This window comes from Rhea americana, unplaced genomic scaffold (genome assembly GCF_003343005.1).
Source record: "Rhea americana isolate MKP2758 unplaced genomic scaffold, rheAme1 scaffold_10, whole genome shotgun sequence".
Taxonomy (NCBI): domain Eukaryota; kingdom Metazoa; phylum Chordata; class Aves; order Rheiformes; family Rheidae; genus Rhea; species Rhea americana.
In genome coordinates, this window is record NW_028185039.1 from 4,656,392 (window position 1) to 4,676,594 (window position 20,203).

A 20,203-nucleotide genomic window follows, 5' to 3' on the forward strand; every position below is an offset into this window, starting at 1 on the left:
TCTCATTCTTCTTAGTTATTTGTATTTTCTCCCTTCTGAAAAATTGTAAATTGATGGCAAAAGTGGTCCTAAAATCACATATCCTGTTATAGCCATGACRGAATTACTGTTCAACATACATTAAAAGTCATGAGTTTTGTCTYCTTTCTTTGGTTTCTTTCGTAGCTTGTTCTCTCACATATTCGCTTAGTGCTCTGGGTAATGATAACATGACAGGTCCAAATGCTGTGCGATGGTTGGTATGGATGGTAGAAATACTTTTTCCTCCTTTTCTGGATCACATTACGCTCTTCCCCACTCTTTGTTCCTTAGAACCTTCCTCTGGATTTTCCCAGCAACAGTTTTTGGCAGAGCCTGAACGAACTCAATCTGAATGGTAAAAATGATCACTTTTAGACAAATACATTCTGAGTAATTTCTAAGATGCAAGGAAAGACGTATCTGTATTATGGCTATAGTAGAAAGGTGGGAAGCTGCACAGCCTTGGCTGGGATGGTGAAATTCCTTACTATACATTCTAGTCAGATTGTACAGGCAGSCGCAGGGTCAAATACCGCAATCTCAGAGAGGTCAGTGATAAGCTGTCATGACAGGGAGTTACTGGCATCTTCCCTGGTCATAAGGGATGGATTCTATCCCCTGATGCTAGTAGGAATCTCTCTCTTGCTCTGCCTGGGAGTCTGAACAGCGCTCAAGGAAAGACTTGGTGAGAACTGAATGCCCTGTCTACTGGAGCTCCTTGAAAATCTCGTTATCTTATGAGAGGAAGACAGGAACCTGGCACAGAAAAATCACAATCATTTCCTCCCTTTGGGTCCTTTCTAGCACATACAGCAAACCCAAAGCTACAGCTAGAACAGATTATTTTATTTATCTCTATTTTACTTAACTATGTTTGGAGCATTTGTCAGAAAACAGTTGATAAAGGAGCTGACACACGACAAAACCAGTTCAATTTCTGGCACAAYTGGAAGACCTGTCTTTGTATGGTGAAGATGGGGAAAGTGGCGTACTTACCTTCCTCGGATACTTGTAAGGAGCAGTCACATTTTTGACATGCTGCTGAAGATCAYGAGTCAGTTTTTCTGGATCATGTGATACAAAAGCAGGAGCCAAAACAATGAAGGCCTTGACTACCTGTACCACAAAAGTTAAGGGACTTTAAACACCTCTGAACTTTTGAAAAGTTTCAGAACAGAAAAAAAGTAGCTGAAAATCTCACTCCAGAGCTCAAAGAAATGTTGCAAAGTTGAGAAACGTAAAAAGAAAAATGATACACTCTTGATATCATTTCATATACTTAGTGACAGAAAGAGAGAAATAAAATCCTGAATACAATTTCTTGGACAAAAAGATGCCACAAGAAATCTGAAAATGCAAACTTTTTTTTCCATATCAAACTCTACAAACAGGGAAGTAACTCTGAAATTCTAAAATCTATCAAGGGTATTTTTTTTAAAAACATTTTTTTTAACCTATTTTAATTTCAAAATCTGCAACATATTTAATTCCAGTAAACCTAGTACACAMAGGGCACTTGATGCTTAGAGTAAAATGCAATCCTTTCTACACCTATTTATTTATTTTTTTTACCTCCCCTCGAATTGGATCAGGACTGCTGACAACAGCTGACTCTGAGACTGCAGGGTGCTGTATTAATGCACTTTCAACTTCAAACGGACCAATACGGTATCTAGAAGAAAATGCAGGTATGACAGCAGCAGCAAGCTAGCCATTCAACTGGGACTTTCCCAATTGAACATTATGATAAAATAGATCATCATTAACAGGAAAACGAGCAAATTTGAAGGCAAACGACTTACCCAGCGGAATTAATTATATCATCAGATCTTCCAACAAACCAGACATATCCTTCTTCATCCATAATCCCTCTGTCTCCAGTGATGTAAAAATCTCCGCGCACAGTGGCAGCGGTTTTCGCTGGATTATCCTAATAACAGTCAAGCAACATTTCAAAATATTTATCTAATGGTTATTGAAATCTAATTCTCACTTTGCAGTGGTGCTAAAARTGATCAAGACTGTATTTTATAGCTATTTTCAAAACTAGTATATTCAATCCTATCTTATRCCTTTAGTTAAGAAAACAGAATCACATTAATTAGCAGTTTTGCTATGAAATATGCGAGAGCCGGAAAAGATGTGTATTAATGTTCTGAAGGAAAAAAGGCTGTGTTCCATCAGAATCCCCATCTATCACAGCGAATTATTTAAGCGTATAACCTACTTTCCTTAGATAAACGATTTATTATTGCAGAGGGTCTCCTTAACTTCTCATTAACGGAAACTTTTTGCTTCTGACTTCCAAGACCAAAGCACAAACCAGGTGATCTACAAGAAAATCTCCATTAACTGCGTTGATCTATCGGGGCTAAATTGTGGACAGGGTATGTTACAGAGACGCAGGTTCAGAAGAGGATTGAACAYATGGTACATTCCCTAAAGGTTAATTGATATAAYGGTCCAAATGCAATCGAGAATATATTTGCCTGATCCTATTTTTTTCTTAAGTATATGCTACTACTCAGCACCACCAGAGAGAATACTAACCTACACTGATCTTTGACCTGAACCAAAACAACCATTCTTCTCACACATTTTTTTAGCCTATTCCACTTTCAGACTATTTAAATAGTCCCATATGAATAGTCACGTTAGGTTATATATGCCACTACGATAAAGCCAATAGGTTATCTACACTAGAGAATTTTGTGCTATAGTTTGTTTTTGTGCTGTTTACCTTATGCACATCATATGTGATGGGTAATTACACAAAGGCCTGCTCTGACATCAGAAATACTGAAATGTGTAATTTTTAAGGATTTAAAAGATCAWCTTGTAGGTGCCTCATATGCTTTTATAAGGGAAAACTATGCTTCTTCTGTCCTTTGGAGAGTCTCTTTGAACTCACAGTGTATTACAGAAGCCTTTATGGAGGTGCTTCATTAATCCTTATCCAAGAATAGGGGTGGAATAGATGGGGGGTGATCCACTAAAGATAAAGCCCATCCTAACTGTGCCGGGTACATGTTCGGAACAAGTTATCTCCTGGTTCATGCTGGATCTTAAAGTTACACTAGCCAATCAGTCTGACCTTGGAACAGCAGCCCAATGTACTGATCGGGCTGAAAGTGCTCAAGGAGCCTAGTGWGACCTTGTGAACATGCTGGACAAAATCCTGCTCAATAAGGATTCCGTAAGTCAACAGAGCTTTGCACTAGGGCTCTCCTGAGATTCTCAACAGGCACAGCCAGCCCAACTCAAACTTACCAAGTACTGAGAGAACAGACAGAAYGGTCTCCTAGGTTGGATTCGGACAGCAATGTCGCCTTCTTCTCCTGCAGGGAGAATAGCCCCGTGGTCATCTACGATCTGCAGAAAGGATATATCATTATTATTTGGATTAGCTCACTGAAATATCTGTGATATCACACAGGAAAGACAGAGAGGTGAACACTCAGCTTTTTCTTACTCAAGTACTCACAACTGCAACTGAACTCCGAAGATGTAATGTAGCAACATACCTGCACATCATAAGGGGACAAGGCTTTTCCCAAAGAACCAGGTTTAATTTTCATTCCCTTCACATTGGCACATATTGTTACCTGCATAATAGATGGTAATATTTTTATTTATGCAGCATCTTGTAAACTTTATCTTTGGCTTGGATTAGGCAAAACAATTCCTCCACATGACTGTGTCATGRTAAGGACTGAATCAGGAGCTGAGAAAATGTCTTAAATCTGACTTTTGGTAGCTCTGTTATGTTCAGTTACAGAGATGTCTTGGATATGAGCTGATTCAATATTTTCCATTAGAACYTCAGACAGGGCAAGTGGATACCCGGAACAAATTATTCATTTTTGCTGTGTAAACAAAGATGATGAAGGGATCTACTACAAGCTATTTGATCAGGATTTGTGCACAKTTTGTGCAGGGGGATGGACTCTGTAATCATAATACTTCCTATAAACCTTAAAAAAATGCAAGTAGCTGATTTTAAAAACTATATAATCATATTATACAGAGCTAATTTCAAAAGTTTATGTAAATGATTCTCACCTTTTCCACTGATTTATCAAGCACTTTCTGCCTTCAGTATTGTTACCTATGAAAGGGCATATTGTGGGAATGAATWCAAACATACTGTCTCAGTCTGGCCATAACCTTCATGGATATTCAGGCCTGTTTGGATTTTCCACTGCTCCATCACTGTAGGATTGAGTGGCTCGCCTCCAGAYACACAGTGTTTCAGACTCATGAACTTGTAGCTTGAGAGGCATAGAAAACAACAGTAATCTTCTTAACTTCTGAAAAGAGCGGTGAATGGCCTTAACTGAGCAGCCTCCCTCAACTTTCAAAGGGTGTTGCATGCCTAAAACTTCAAAAGCTGATGACGATAGTTATCTTATTACACAATCCTGGATTAGGCTCCTAAATTGCTCATTACCACTTATGGCAGGGTGGTTTATCTCTGGAGTAGTCTGGGCAAGAAAGCATTAAGATATCTTGTCRGAAAGAGAGTGAGCAAAGGTGTTTTTTGGAAGAACTGTCAAGAAAGTAGAAAAGATTTGGACAAGCACTTCAGATATGAGTGGAAAGTAGATTATTTATGTCGCTATATGCTAGCATCTAAGATTAAATAAGACAACTAGAATTTTCTAGAGCAAAAGGAAGGCTAAAGGATCTGATATCAGCAAYGTAGAGCCTAGGCTCAATACTAAAACAAGGTTGGTTTGTGTCTAGATGAAAGAGAATAAGCAGTGCATTACTGAAGGTGTGAAAACTGCTTACAAATCATTCTGAGCATTTCTCCTGGGCTGAATATTTTATAATGTAACAGGTCAGTGGGAACAGCTGCTAAATAACTCTCAGCAGGTGAAAGTCCTCTAACAGTTCACTTCATCTTCAGGTATCTGAGAACTCCACTATACTCCACTAATTCCCTGATCCAGTGCTGCCCGAAACCCTCCCTAAATTAAARCTAACTGTGAACCCTAAGTTCAAAAAAAATGACACTTTAAAAAACTCATTTATTTCCACTGTGCTCTTTTCAAAGACTCACTCTTGGAGCCTGAATGGCTTAAGGCATGAGTAGTTATTCACACATTTTAGAACATAGCCTTCTCCTTTGAGAGCAAATTTTTCTAATTAGCTTTCTTTTAACTGAAAAAATAAAGTAACATAAGGAACTAAACAGCCACAGCTGTCACAGTGTTATATCCCASCCTCTCTTTGCTACCCCTGCAGCAGACAGACATGCAGTACCTGCTCAAACCATGTTGCACCAACATGCGGTAGGCCGTGGGGGCTGTGCAAAAGGTGGTGATGGGGTATTTTGATAGAGTCTAGAAAAAGARAAAGTTATTTTGTTGAAAGGAAAAAGGCAATGCCAACATAAAGGATATGACCTTGCACACATGCAGGTAATTAACATGACTTACTTACATACTCAGACATTTGCAAAATGAAATCCATAAAAATGCAACATATATTCAACATTCAACACAGAGAAGGACTGTGTCTTAATGAGAGATCCTGACTATGGAGTRGCTCTATCAGTTAGTCCTGTTGTTGCAGAAAATAAAATACTTCCCCTTTAACAAACACCACTCATGGAAATGTATGACCACTGAGTGAACCTAATAGCTCCTGGGGCAACTATGTCCTAGACTCAATGCTAAATGACAACAGTGAACTAGAATGAAGCTTCTTCAGTTTCACAGGAGAAGACTGGTTCTCCTCTCTGCAGAAGAGACTGACGTTGAGGAGAATAGGCCAGCTGACTGGTTCTCAGCAACAAAAGAGACGAGGAATAGACAGGGTGGCAACTAATTGAAAATTTAGGTTAACAGGGCCCCAGTTCAGGTCTTTATCATATTCTGAGTACTGACTCATGCCTGCCCTGAGCCCAAATGTGCTGGAAGTTCATACTCAGAGAGAGCTTTACACTAAGTATGGGACAGGACAGCAGTAACCTTGAGCTTATTTCGTCCTTCATCTTTCACATCACATCTCCCCCACTTCGCAGCAGTGTCACATGGCCTAWCCAGGAGGGAAACCACTTGTTCCTTTAGTTTATTGGGCATCAAAAGAAGGTAAAATTGCTTTAGAAGAGAGATGTGGGAAATACCATGAATGTGGCTACAAACAGAGCAGTGGGTAGGTCAGCATTGGAGTCCAGTTAGATTGCTTCAGTTACACAAAATGGAAATAAAACCCATGGTATAAAATGTTCTGCTTACATCTGCAACAACTGCTGGTTTAAACTGAGGCATATGGTGTATAAAGACGCATGATCCATTGATCCACGGAGCAAAAACACTGCTCCAAGCTGACTTTACCCAACCTGTATCAGAAGTATTCCACATTATATCTGAGGGAGTCAAGTTCATCCAGTACCTGATAAAGCAGAGAGGAAAAAAAAATAAGTGCTTCACACAGTGTGAGAGATCTGAGCACAGGTCACAGGAAAGGACAGGAGGYTTCCTTTAGATGATGTGGTGTCAGCAAGCAAGGTCTTTAGAAAGTCCAAAGTTCACAAGATAATCTTAAACATTCTCTTATTTCCCTTAATTCCCTCCTGTTTAACATTTTCATGGTTTGCTTTACTCCTGAATCATGCAAAACATTAGCTTAGTTGGTTAGAGCGTGGTGCTAACAATGCTAAGGTCRTGGGTTCGATCCCCGTACAGGCCACTCATTTGAGGTTTGGACCAGATGATCTCCAAAGGTCCCTTCCAACCTTACTGATTCTATGAAAACATCCATGGCTTTTGTTACAGAATCTGATTCCACATCAAAAACTGAACATACGATTTGGGGTAGGCTTTCCCCACCCTGTAGATTACAGATATCGGCTAAATCACAGCTTATTTCTCTAAGAAACTAACTAAATTACTTCTTTGACTCCATACTACTAAATTCCAACTCAGAATGCCTTGGGAAATACATTCTTTGGGTTTCATGACATTTCTCACTCCTTGGGAAGCATAAATCAGAGGGAATGATATTCAGTGAAAGCAAAGCAGTGCTAAACCATAGATTGGAATCTACAAACCATGACTTTTAACAGATAAGGCTATAGTCCAAARGGCTTTAGTTTTCCAGAAATGCCCACAAAATACCGAAGAATTCAACTTTGTCTGTAAGCAGGTTATCCTGATTGCTACTCTTCAGTAAGCACTGTGAGCAATGGAAAGCTGGTTGATAATCTCAACTGAATCTATAAAAAGCTTTTAATAACCAGTGTTTTACTGCAAGAGGGGAAAGGCGAGAAAAAAGTAAGATCCTGCACTCATGAAATTTCTGCATTTACTGGAGTTTTTACTGTCRTATTTTCATTTAATTGTGATCATGTCATTTTATCAAGACTTCGGGAGCAACTGTAAGTTATACCTGCCACTGACAGTAAATCCAATGCCGTAACTGCTGTGGGATTGCACCACCATTTTTGGAGAGCCTGTACTTCCACTAGTAAAATAGATCAGCATTGGGTCTTGACTCCTTGTCTTGACACATTCATGGTTAGCAGATGTCATCCTTCAGAAGAGAAAGTATATGACAGTTACTATTTGAACTTTTTTTTTTTTCTCCAAAGGAAGTAGCATTTTTTAAGGCTTACGAGATAAATAGGAAAAAGTCTGGTCCACAATTAGTTTTGCTCACAAAACAAACAGTTCTATCAGGTATCAGAGGAAAGGGGTGACAAAGCACTTTCTACTAGCAACAAGTGTGTTTTGCGTATCATAACCTTCAAGATGTGAGCACCTAGCACATATTCCACTGTCTTTATTTATAAATATTTTGTAAGGACTCTCAAGGTGCTTGTGGCTAACGAAAAGAATTTCTGCCTCAACACAGACAGTTTCCCAATCTGAAACCAAAGGGGACCATATACAAGCATTGATTATGGTTTGAGATATACATTATATCATTTAAGTTCAAGAGACTGACATGCAATCCAGACTGCCTGGGCTACCAAGATTGTCAAAGAAAAGAAATAATTGACACCATGCTTATTGGGCACCCAGAGTCAGCAGTGGATATCTTCTCGTTGAATTCAAGAGGCATTAGGCTGCACTGTAGAAGCCAGGCACAAAACGACTGTTTCCAAGATTAGTGCTCTGTGCACTTGTTTTGATCATAGTGGAAGCAGTAAGATTTTAGAAGCTGACAGGCTGCTGRATCAGAAGCAGTCTGATTCAGAAATTTAACTCACCTGTGTTTTTGAAATGAACTCCAAAACAAAGGATTCCTCCAGAACTCAGCAACATCACCTAATTGATAAGGCATCTGCCATCTCACATGGATGCTAAGACAGCTGATACTTACGCAAAGAGTTCTTTGAGGTTCAGCCATCCATCTCTGCTGCCTTTAGATACAATTAGTTTGCTTTTCAGAAACTGGCAGTCAGGCATGACAGATTCCACTGCAGGTGCCAGTGTATCACTGGTAACGATGCACTTGGCCTTTGAAGCCTGGAGTCGGTATAAAATGTCTTTGGCCGTTAACTGGGATGTTCCTGGAATAAAGACAATTCCTGAAAAAAAAAAAAGGAAGAAGAAGCAATTTAGAAAAATGACCTCCTTAATATAATTATATGACATGACCTGGGCAGAACCAACCTGCCAGATCTTAGCTGGTTCTGAAAGCCCCCAAAATCTGCAACATTGATGCAGGGGTTTATGTCACCCATATTAAAGTTACGTGCATCATCAATAACATCTAGMTTTGGAGTGTTTTTCAGAACCTTCTTTATGATTCATAACCTAGGAAGTCAGTGGTGARATAATTACCTACTTAATTGAGTATATGAATAAGGCCAGCATTTCGATTGTATTTACATCTGGAATAAAGCTATTGTTCATTTTAATAAAGTTTTAATACCACTGATGTGAGATAAACAGATGTAAGTCAGGTATCTTAAGTATTTAAATAGTGTAAATAATTTAAATAGAGATGAGATAGGAGATGCATTCAACAGCTGATAAATCRGAGAACAAAGATTATAATGCAAATAGAACAGTGAAGACATCCCTCAAGTGTGGATTAATTTTATAACAAAAACAAATGTGGGTTTGGGTAATGGGCACAATGCAACTGAAATCAATTTTTCAAAGAAAAAAGATCAACTTACTGGGTGTCTATACCTCCTTTTCTTAAGGATTATAGTAGACTTGTTCTAAATGACTGATTTCAGTCATCCTGCACCTTCAGGGCTACCTCTCAAGTTCTACAATTGGAAATCTGAGGCACTGAGATTGACTGACACGCCCGAGTCATGATGCAGAAAATCTCAGATAGATTAACAGAATTAGATTTCCTCAATCTCAGCTCCACCTGTATCCTGCTAGAGTCACAGCACTTAGAAGTGGGACAAAATCACCTGGTCATATCCCTGTTGATGCTAAATTGTTCCATCATATGTGTTTAGCAAATATTTTGTTCAACCCAATTTCTACTAAAAATGCAACAGGGTCAAATTCTTTGTAACAATTTGCAAAACTGTAACAGTAGTGCTGTAATAACAAATCAGAATCAAAGAATGGTTGGGGTTGGAAGGAACTTCTGGAGATCATCTAGTCCACCCCCTCTCCCCCATGCAAGCAGGGATCACCTAGGCATATCACCTAGGATTGTGTACAGACAGCTTTTCAATATCTCCAAGGAAAGAGATGCCACAACCTCTCCGGGCAACCTGTTCTAGAGCTCTGTCACCCTCACAGTAAAAAAGTTTTTCCTCATGTTCAGATGGAACTTTCTGTGTTTCAGTTTTGTCCATTGCCTCTTGTCCTATTGCAGGGTACTACTGAAAAGAGTCTGRGCCTTATCTTCTTTACACTTTTCCCTTCAGACACTTATACACATTGATAAGATCCCACRTCAGTCTTCTCTTCTCCAGGCTGAAGAGTCCCAGCTCTCGCAGCCGTTCCTCATATGAGGGATGAAAAACCTGAAATCTGCAATATACTGAATTGCTAAATGGCCTGGGTATATAATTTACTGCATTAAAAATGCTCACACTGATAATGTGACTGTCCAAATTTGGCCTTAGATTGTAAGCATTCAGCCACCACTGGCTTCAGCTTAGGATGTAATTAGACTGATTGGTGTTTGCACAGCACCTAGTACAATGTGGCTTCAGTTCCTGTGYGGGTGCTGCCAATTTTTCCGCTGTACAAAGAGATGAACTGCACAGGGCACAGCAGCCCTACTTCTGTTTATATTTTTAAAATTAATTTAGTATGTTTTTCACATCTCTTATTTATTTTCTTTCTGTTCAAGAGATCAGCAAGGTTACTCACCTGCTCGCATACAGGCTACATTCAGTAGCCACCATTCAGGGACCCGAGGGAGAACTACTATAACTTTGTCTCCTTTCTGCAAACCACATGCCTCAGAGAGTATATTAGCTGTCTTCCTGGACAGAAATCCCAGTTCTTCAAAGCTCCACCTCACCTCCTCTCCCTCACCATTTATCCACCAAAAAGCTGGATTTGCTGGTCTTCTTCCATCCTAAAAGGAAATAGAAAAAATTARAATAGGAAGTCAAACTTTAAAATGTTTAATACAAACCAAACTACTCCAGACTAAATAAATCATCCTTGGCAAGTAGTTTTGTAATATGCATGTAATATGCATGTCTGACAAAGAAAAATTCTGAAGTCTACTCTGCAGCTAATGCTATCCAGCATCCATCAGCAAAATTGATCTATTTCATCTGAGATTTCCAGGAAATAAAAGAAACTACCTTTTCCAGTTGTGACCACTTATCCAAGACATCACTTGCAAAGTTGAAATATTCTGGTAGTTCCTTTTCACACTGGTTTATAGAATCATAATATGAAATAATCTGAGATGASAGAAGCCTGTGGTATCCATGGAATAATCTGCAAGGTGACCTGAGAATCTGCAGACACTGAGGAATCCGTATTTTAATGAATGTTCTCATRATAAATGAGGATTTATCAGGCAGTGGTAAAAAAAATCAGACGAAGATTTACAAGGATCAGTCATCTGAAATAAACAAACAAAACATTTAAAAACAGTTAGGTACTGGAAGCTCTCTAGTTTGTGATGCTGGATGAATTAATGCAAATTAGCTTGAATAAACAGGTTGTTTTTGTCCCTTCCTCTTTTTCCCCTATGATTTTATGCAACTCTTATGAGTGTTCTGCCTCTGCTGGCAAATAGATTGCAAACTGTTCTATTTGCATTATAATCTTTGTTCTCCGGTTTATCAGCTGTTGAATGCATCTCATACCCCATCTCTAAGGTTTCACATGCTAGTTCTTCTCTAAATATCTACTTCTTGATTCCTGTAAGTTTTACTTTTAACTGCTTATGGAAAAACACTAATGAAACAACGCACTGTCATTAGTTAGAAAGTGTGTGCAAGTCAAGATACTTTGTTTACCACATTGATTTAAAATGATCCAGGTAATTATGCTATGTCTTAAGTATACACTAGATGGCGATTTACCACACTAAACACATACCAATAAAACTGATGAATTCAGTTATTTATTTCTTTGTGAGTTCTGTTTTTTGGAGGCATGGAATAAATACCAAAATTTTATAAGCCACTACATGATGACCTAAAAGCTTTTGTAATACTTTTTCAGTTTAGCTGTTATTTCTTTGTACAAAATTTTCGGAAGCTGTTGATTTCCTTTCCCTTAAAAYATCCACCATAGCAAAAATGGTGTAACACTAGGCAAGCGAAGGTGAAACTCCAAGACTTTCATTTGCTTTTCRCTTCAGCAGAGGCATGCAACTTTGAAAAAGTTGTGTGTGGTAAAACACACATGCAAAGAAAATTTTACCATTTCCAGTCTCTCCTAGTCTTGCCTACACAAAATACAGGAAGAGACAGACTAGACGATGCTACAGTTATTTAAAGTCATGCTCCAGAAGTCAACAAAATTAGATCTTTACTCCTAGATCCAGACTCTAGTCTGCTGTGTGTCTAACCAAGCCCTTAAGGATCTATACCCTGTTAAACCTACAGGAACCTTTCCCTCAACTCAATGGAGGCAARTTTTAAATCTTCCTGGGCCTTCTCCTTGTTTTATAGGCAACACTGTGTACCCATCTTACAGGGATATTATGCAGTTACTTTCACCTTTGTGTTAAACACTTCAACTGTAGCTGGAGAGCAGCAGCTCAAAGTGTTCAAATAAATAACAGTAACTAATTCTAAAATCTCTGTATTTCTGAGGCAAATCTGAAATGGAAACAGAATTTGTTCACATATGAAATGTTTAATTGGCTTTCGACCACAAAACAACTTTTGGGGTGTGAATGCCCACAAAGCAGAAGGCCCCACCATTATATTTATAGTGCACCYGACATTTCCTGCTGGCTGCTGCTGGAGCTCTGCAGAAGGCAGACTTGCCACAGCACTCAAACTCTAAAGCACAAAACGAGAGTGCCAGATCTAGTTAGCATTGATGAAGAAATGTGCAGAAATTAAGACCTATTTTGCTGCATGCCTAAGACAAAATATTATACTGCTAAAATTACAATTTTATGTTCAGCTTTGCAAAGTTTTAACTCAATCTCCTGTTGGAAACATGTCCCAGCAGGACTGACTTCTGTATTCGCCTCTCCTTCCTTTAGTTTCCTTCCAGGACAYAGAAGTAAACAGCCCTTTCCAGCATTGTGCTTATTCCCCAACTGGAGGATTTGAGTTGATTTCAGCCAGGGGAAAACCAACTCTCTAAGCAAATGGCTTTGTCATCCTGTGTGTGCTCCAGGAGCCCTACACTGCCTTCTGGACTAAAAAAGGACCTGCACAAAACAAACAGGCCTTGTTGGCCTTCAGTTTTTTCCTGTTCTTCTGGAAGATGTTTTTTTTTTTTACCCTTGCAGAAYGTTACTTGAAAGACAACTTTGTTAAAGAGCCTGTTGTGGACCACAAGGTCAAACAGGAGACTCTTATCTTCCTGATTTCTTTTTCTTTATTACCTGATTGTTTCATCTGTATTTATGTGTGATCTTATCTTGCAAGCAGCCTGAATACACAGCTCCTCCTTATTCCATCAGGTGCCCTGTAGGAGGGCTAACAGGGCATGTCTCAAGGTGCATTGCAACCCAAGGCTTTTGAGAGTGGTAAGAAAGACCCAAAGCTTTWCAGAGTGATAAGAAAGGGTTCGCTTGAAATCAAGCCCCACTCACGCCTTGCAYGAAAACAAACTGCTGCCCCTAAGAATATGGAGACTACCACATCAACSGCAATTCTGAACACTTCTTCCTTTCAACCCTCATACCATATTTTTCATCCTTGAGCCTATGGGTATGAAAGAGTGAAGCAGTGCTTTCCTCTCTCCAAGAGGAAAGAAGTGTTATTTATTGGAGGAAGCTTTTTAAACAGTCAGTTTGGTTCTACTAATCTGGACCAACCGGTCTCCAACTCTTCTCTCCAGAGAGGCTACAGCTTTGGGTATACAGTCTGGCCCCAATTTTCAGCACAGTTTAAGGCTGAGTCAAAAATGTTTCTGATACAATTACAGATTGTCAAACATTTACAGAAATAACCATTTGTTAGTAGATGACACCTTCTCAACATTTTTGTAAAGATATTTCTTAACATGTTTTGGAAAGACTAACTAAGGAGGCCTCACACACACACATACAGTTTATAGTTGTCCTAAGACTGAACTACTACATTCAGTTTACTGTGTAGATGTTAGATGATTAATGTAGTCATAAGCTGTTCATGCAGGGTGAAATTCTACCACCACTGAAGSCCAATGGCAAAATCTTCTGGTTTAACCCACAAAGTAGTACCTTACTTCACTTGGAACACAGCACTTATTTAAAGCAGAGATTGGAGTCTCACAGACTGTAGGAGAAACACATTCAAAGCAATGACAGTTTTTTCCTGAGTTCACCATCTTCTGAATCAGATCCACAATAAGTAGCTCCGTAAGTGCAACAGGCAACCAAATAGTAACCAGAGGAGCAGTCACCAAATACTTTCCTAGGTACTTCACTTACTGCTGTGTTTCTAGGTCTGTGCTGGGTAATGGCTACAAAAGCAAGTTCTCTTATTAGAAAAGAGCATCAACAATCAATATTCTTGCTTCTTTGGCCAAGTATTTCTTCATGTGCTCTTTTATCTCCTCTCTAGATATGCTGGTTATTTACAGGAATAGTAAGAMCTCACCTTCTCCACTGAAACAGTTTTTCTAAACATTGCTAAAAATGAGAAAGAATTTAACTGCATTAATCTCCCAGTGAGAAGGTACATTTAGCTCCACTGGTGGTAGACTCTTATCAGCCTTATCAACTACTTAGTTTGGCTGATATAGCAACAGCCATCTAAGCAGCAAACATTGCCATTTAGTGCTCCTTTTCCAGTGTGAATAAAGGCTGGGCAGGATGAAGACACAACAGTTTTTCTTTGTGGCATTATTGTTTCTCACAGGTTTCCCAGCAGTAAACAGCATAAGTCCAAATGAAACGAAGACAAAAAAAGCTAAACTCCCCAAAATCAAAAAGGAGAACAATGTCCTCTTGCTGGAAAAGAACAACTTTGATCGAGCATTGAAGGAAACGAAGTACCTGCTAGTGGAGTTCTGTGAGTACCCATTTCCGCTGCCTCTTACCCGGACGGCTCTGCAGAGCATGCCTAGTGCTGGGGCATTAACATATGCTTATTTTACTGTTGTTTTGTCCTCCAGTAGTCCTTGCTTGTTTTGCCCATGTATCTACTTCTGACTAAAACTACAATCATTTGTACTACAATTGTTCCTTTTTGGGGTGGTTAAGTATCAATCTGTTACAAAAGAGCTATTGATATGAAGATGGRTTCACACATATGCACAGTCCTACTCAGCACTCTCTGCTTCCATAGCTTCATTTTGCAAGCATGTGTTTTGCAGCAGTAATGGGTGAAACTCTAGTTATTCAAAAGTCAGAGAGGGCTTTTATCTATCTCACATTTTTCTCAGTGCTGTAGTGCTTTTATGAGGTTTTTGCTGCATGGCATCTCTCCTCTATAGGTCTTTGGGCTTCAGGGAATGGCTCTTTACAACATTCTGGTATCTGTAATTTCATTACACAGGTCTGTAAGACTCTTTCCCTGAAATTAGCACTTGGTTAGGTGAAGGCAGGCTTGCGGTTCTTCTATTAGTTTCATGTACTACACGAGAGGAGGAAACAAGCGGGGCATTTTAAGTAATTTTATTAGTTAGAAGGTCTGGCCATCTGAACTGCATGCATTTCACAGTCTTACTGGAAAAAAAAATGGAAGAAGCAAATGCCAAAAGCTATATCCTTGTGACGTTACTCATCTAGAAGTTCAGACGCTGCATCATTTCCCACTCCACAAACACGGAGCTGTATTTCCTGACACTCGACTGGCAGCAGCGAGCCCCAGTGCCAGAACAAAACAGCTCCAGGGGGTTTTATGCTGCAATTYATGCCATCTCCCAGCCTAAGGCTGCTGTTTGATGCACCGGTAATGCAATATAATGGTGAGCTGCCACCAGGACTAAAGAGCCAGGCCCCTGCCAGCCAGCCCAGCACCCCTCCCAGCACCAGCGTGCCTCTGGCCCTCCCACTGACCCATTTGGCTGAGCAGGCAGGGAACCRAGCACTTTTGGGGAAGGTTGGTTTAGCTCCCTGGTCCTTTGCTGGTTTAGCTCCCTGAACTGGCTCATTGACCAGTRCTGAGGAAATAACAGGAATACCTGGCCTGAGTGGGAGAGCTAGGCCTTTCTGCGCAGTGATGGCTGGCTGCTAGATTGGCTTAGCTAGACCACAGTACTACATCTGAGAGCCACATTACAATCATTTCAACCTGGTGAAAACCCATGTTGCCTCTGAAAAGAGCAATTTGGCATGCCTTGCCAGTGCCCAAAGTCACACATTCGCATTCCCATACCCAGAGCAGCAGCTGGAGTGACAGGGCACAAGGAAAGGCTCTGCCTGGCACAGAGGCATGATTTTCTGATCAAAGGAGGTTGGCTGAGTTCAAAAGCCTTTCTGAGTTTCTTTGCCAGTGGCCCTAGTCATAATAAGCCCATCTATGATCTGTGTGAAGCTCATTAGAGAACAAGTGTTGCTTTAGAGCAGATTCCCCAGCAACCAGCACAGCTGGAGGAGAATTCAGCTGGTGTGTTTTACAGTAACACACTTTTAAAGATGTGATAAATATTGACGCTGTGAACACTCACTGGGCAAGGCTTTACCTGGATCCAAAGAGGACTATGGCCCTTCCATTAGCCTCCATTAGCCATTATCGCAGTGCTGAACCTTGCAGGGTCCCAGCGTACTGAAATGCAAGGAGATGCAGTGGCTCTGGCTACACTGCCCTCCTGCAGCCCYCCTCTCATAGCACCACAAGGTGTAGGATGTTAAGGGGTTTTATGCAGCATCCCCCATTCACAGTGGCCTAGGGATAGTATTGATTTTGCACTGAAATATTCCTTCAGTGCAATTTTCTTTCGTTCCACATTACCTACCAGAGCCCAGTCTCACGAGGTAATGCTCATTCTATCCCTTCTCCAGAYGATCACTTAAGCTCATGCTGAACTTGAACTGATGCGCCTATGATTTCATGCATACGTGCCTTGTGTTTAGTGCTTTGCTGGATCATGAATGATCATTCTGCCTGTAGCAGGACTGAGGTCAAAATGCATAGATACTTCATGTTTCCCATTAAACACCACATACTGGGATCAGTGAGGAGCGTGGTTATAGCAGTAGAGATAAGGCAGTCCTGTAGGAGACAGCAGTGTAACTAAAAAGTGATGGAAATTTCCAGGAAGAGCCATTTCTGTCAAACAAACAGGAAAGGACAGTGCTCAAGACAGGAGTATTTTCTGAGACAGGTTTATTGTGGAAGTGTCTACAGATTATGGGCAACAGACTCTTTAATCTGCATATGACCACAAAAGCTCTGKCTCTGTTCCTTGGGCTTGCAACCTTGATCTGCTGCACTATTGACTGTGCCTTGCTCAGAGCTCTGTACACACACCCACCAGACTCATATATAGCTTCTTAGCCTTAAATCACATAAACATCTTTCAAACTAGTGCTCATTTGGAGGAAGTGCTAGAGAGAGACACACAAACTGAAAATCCCCAAGCTATCCTGAATTTGAAAGGGCTATTTGAAATTAAGGCAATAACCTAATTTAGCAGAAGTGCGCATAATTTATTCTTTTGCCTCCCTACCAAACCTGAACAACAACAAAATAAATATAGGTCAGCCTGAAAGGAAAACACCTGCATTTTTTCCAACAACAGTAACAAAAAAACAGACTAATGAATTAATAAAATAATTTTATTTTGATCACACCAAACATTTAATCAATCTCAAAACAATTTTATGAAGCTTTACATATCTCTGATATCCCACTCTCCTCACTACTTGTTTTCTTCAGAAGCAAAGGACAAACAGATCTTCCCCTTCTCATCTTCAGAAAAAGCCAAGATGAAATACTGCTCCCCAACCTCACCCTGCTCCAGTCATCCTCACTGTATGCTGGACTGGATTCCAGCTTGACGTATCTATCTGAAGGGCTTACCTTTACGGATTGCCCTTCCTCCCAGAAACAATACAGTCATCTATAGTCCCTGCAGAAAATCATGAAATCAGTCACAAGACCAACTGGCTCCAGAGCCCAGATTCATCACCTGGAAATCACTAGCCTCATTCCCAGTAGTGCCCTTCAGAGTCATGCCACTACCTAGCCACTAGGGCAGTGAGAGACCACTCTGCAGTGATGAGGGAAACCTGAGTTCACAGCGCTCAAACAGCTAGTTCATTTGCCATAATTATTTGCATTGCCACAGCAGAGAGAGGCTAAAGACAAGATGTGGACATGCACTTGCACACAGAGGCCAAAAAATATTTTGCATCCTAGTATTTTACATCCTGCTCTTTAAAATAGGCTATGTAAATAAACAATCTATGTGAACATGGAACTATTAAGGGAAAACAGKATAACAAGAGATAAAGTAATATTCCCCAGATCACACAGGAAATCTGTGGGGCTGCCAGGAATTAGTTTCAGAAATTCAGAATTAATGCAAGACCTCAGATGCTTCTCCTCTTGACCTGTTGTCAGTTATAGAGAAATAGAGAATGGGAAGGAATTCTACGCTTTCTTAGAAAGTGAAATTTGTTCTGGTGCTGTACCAAGATGGAAAAAAGTTCAAGCTGAAAACTTTGATTCAGTGCTCTAGGATCTGGCCTAGACCCACCCCAACCCTCTCCCTGTTTATATCATTACTTACTTACCAGTCTCACAATACTCATCAGGTGGAGCCTGCTCTGATGCCTTCTACCTGGTGCCTCTCAAGTCCTCCTAGTGCCCTCCAGCTCCACCTTCACTGTGTCCCAGGTCTGCTTTATTTCAACCAATATTTACTATAAAAAGATAGGCTGATTTCTGGCAAGCAGCATGAGCCTACACTAGTCAGCTGAGCAAAGTTCACAGTGTGAAGTTTCAGCACAGATACTAAGTAACAACCCAGAAATCTGACTCCCTCCTACCTTCATCCCAGCTGCTTTCTGCAGCAAGGAAACAACCAGCGTCCCAGCTTCTCTTTGCGTTCTGGGGAAGGAAGAGAGAACAATCTCTGAAAACCATGACAGCTGCACACACCAATGTGACTGCCTTCCTGGAGACGGAGGCTGAGCTGCTTCATGTAACTCATTTCATGTAACTTAATAGCACCTAATCTCAAAGCACACTCTTCTGCTGCCTGGTCTGTGGCATCTTCTTACATGTTAAACAGCTCTAAGTATTACTCAAAGGTCTACTAGCATAGGGAAAAGAGAGCGCTTGTTAGCAGCGGAACGTAGACCTTATATTGGTGTTGTCTGCATGGGGGAGTTTTACTATTTACACCATGCATTCTTGGTTGACCTTAATTACAGAACAGGGTTGCTTTTTAGTTTGACCTGCACATCTTGGAAGGAGGAAAAACTACATAAAAAATTCCAAGCACTTTGATGAAAATATTTCACCACAGGGAGGACAAATTGTATCCACAAGTACACTCATAAACACAAGCACAACATCACGCCATTACAAACTGTAAACATTTCAAGTCACCTGTTAGCCTCTCATTTTCCCAGGTAGAGAAGGAGCAGGACAGCAACTGCGATCAAGCACTGTCTAAATGCAGAAAAACACATCTCTGAATTAATTTCTCAAGACAGGAGGAAATCCTTTCATAAATCCTTGCCTTTTTTTTTTTTTTCCCAACTGTCGGAATGGCTTTTACAGGACTGTGCCGGACTCTCCATGGAAGAACAGCGCTCAGTTCCTCCAAGCTGTATGGTGAATACTACTCATGTTTACGGCTTTCCCAGCCCCTAGAGCCAGGAATAGCCCCCAGAACATGTCTACTGCCAAAAAGTAAAAGGCAGTGCATCATTCCCTAGCAGCAACTGACCACATGGTGATGGAAAGAAGACATGTTAAACGCATACAGTGACTGCTCCTGCAAAGAAGCAGGTACTAAACTGTTCTTCATAGGCACTGGCAATTCAATGAATTTGAACATAGCAGAGCCATGTTATGGTCAGGGACAAAGACCGTCTTTGAGCTGGAGGGCGAATGAGGACTGGAGGAGAATGCCCGGGGTGGCTCTGGTATCTCTATTCACGGTAATATTTAAAACAAGATTAGTTAAACGGCTGTTAAGAAGAATTTAGATATGGTTAAGCTTGCCTTAGGTCAGATCAATGACCTGTTAGAGCCCCTTCAGGCTGTAGCTCTGTAATCCTTTAACCTGCTAGTTGCGTACTTTGGAACCCGGACTGGCCGCCAAGCGCGCGCGCCGCTGACTTTCTGCAGCACGTTAGAAACACCTGGGAGAGCGCRCACACAGATGAAAGTTTGACTCCCCAGACCTTAAGGAGTAACAGCTCCAGTCYTGTTCACTCCAAAGTCTTTGGTCCTGGGTATACATAGGGAATAACCTTGCAACATGCAAGGTGTGCAGACCTTGTGCTGCTGCTTTATATTCGAAGTGCACTTGCATTTTTAGSAAGTGATGTTTATCTAGTCTCACACAAGGCCCGTGCATCCAACGAGGCACTGGGTCAGCGGTAGTGTTCCTGCGGTCTCTGACTGACAATCTATGCTGAGAGCGCGATGTTAAACAGGCAAGATGGGGGTTACTCTTAAAGACAAACAAGAAGGCACAGAAGC

The 20,203-nt window shown here is 40.6% G+C and overlaps 1 protein-coding gene across 1 annotated transcript; it reads right to left on the reverse strand.

Moving 5' to 3' along the window:
• Positions 1–10,975, reverse strand: LOC146601663 (acyl-coenzyme A synthetase ACSM4, mitochondrial-like). Its single transcript, XM_085300308.1, has 13 exons — positions 10,775–10,975; positions 10,329–10,539; positions 8,356–8,563; positions 7,420–7,563; positions 6,267–6,423; positions 5,290–5,369; positions 4,169–4,292; positions 3,546–3,626; positions 3,292–3,393; positions 1,824–1,951; positions 1,594–1,693; positions 1,018–1,137; positions 1–369 (listed from the first exon to the last, which is right to left on the reverse strand). The coding sequence occupies exons 1-13, from the start codon at positions 10,973–10,975 to the stop codon at positions 283–285; spliced, it is 1,743 nt and encodes a 580-aa protein (XP_085156434.1). The 3' UTR covers positions 1–282.
• Between the last annotated feature and the right edge of the window lie 9,228 nt (positions 10,976–20,203).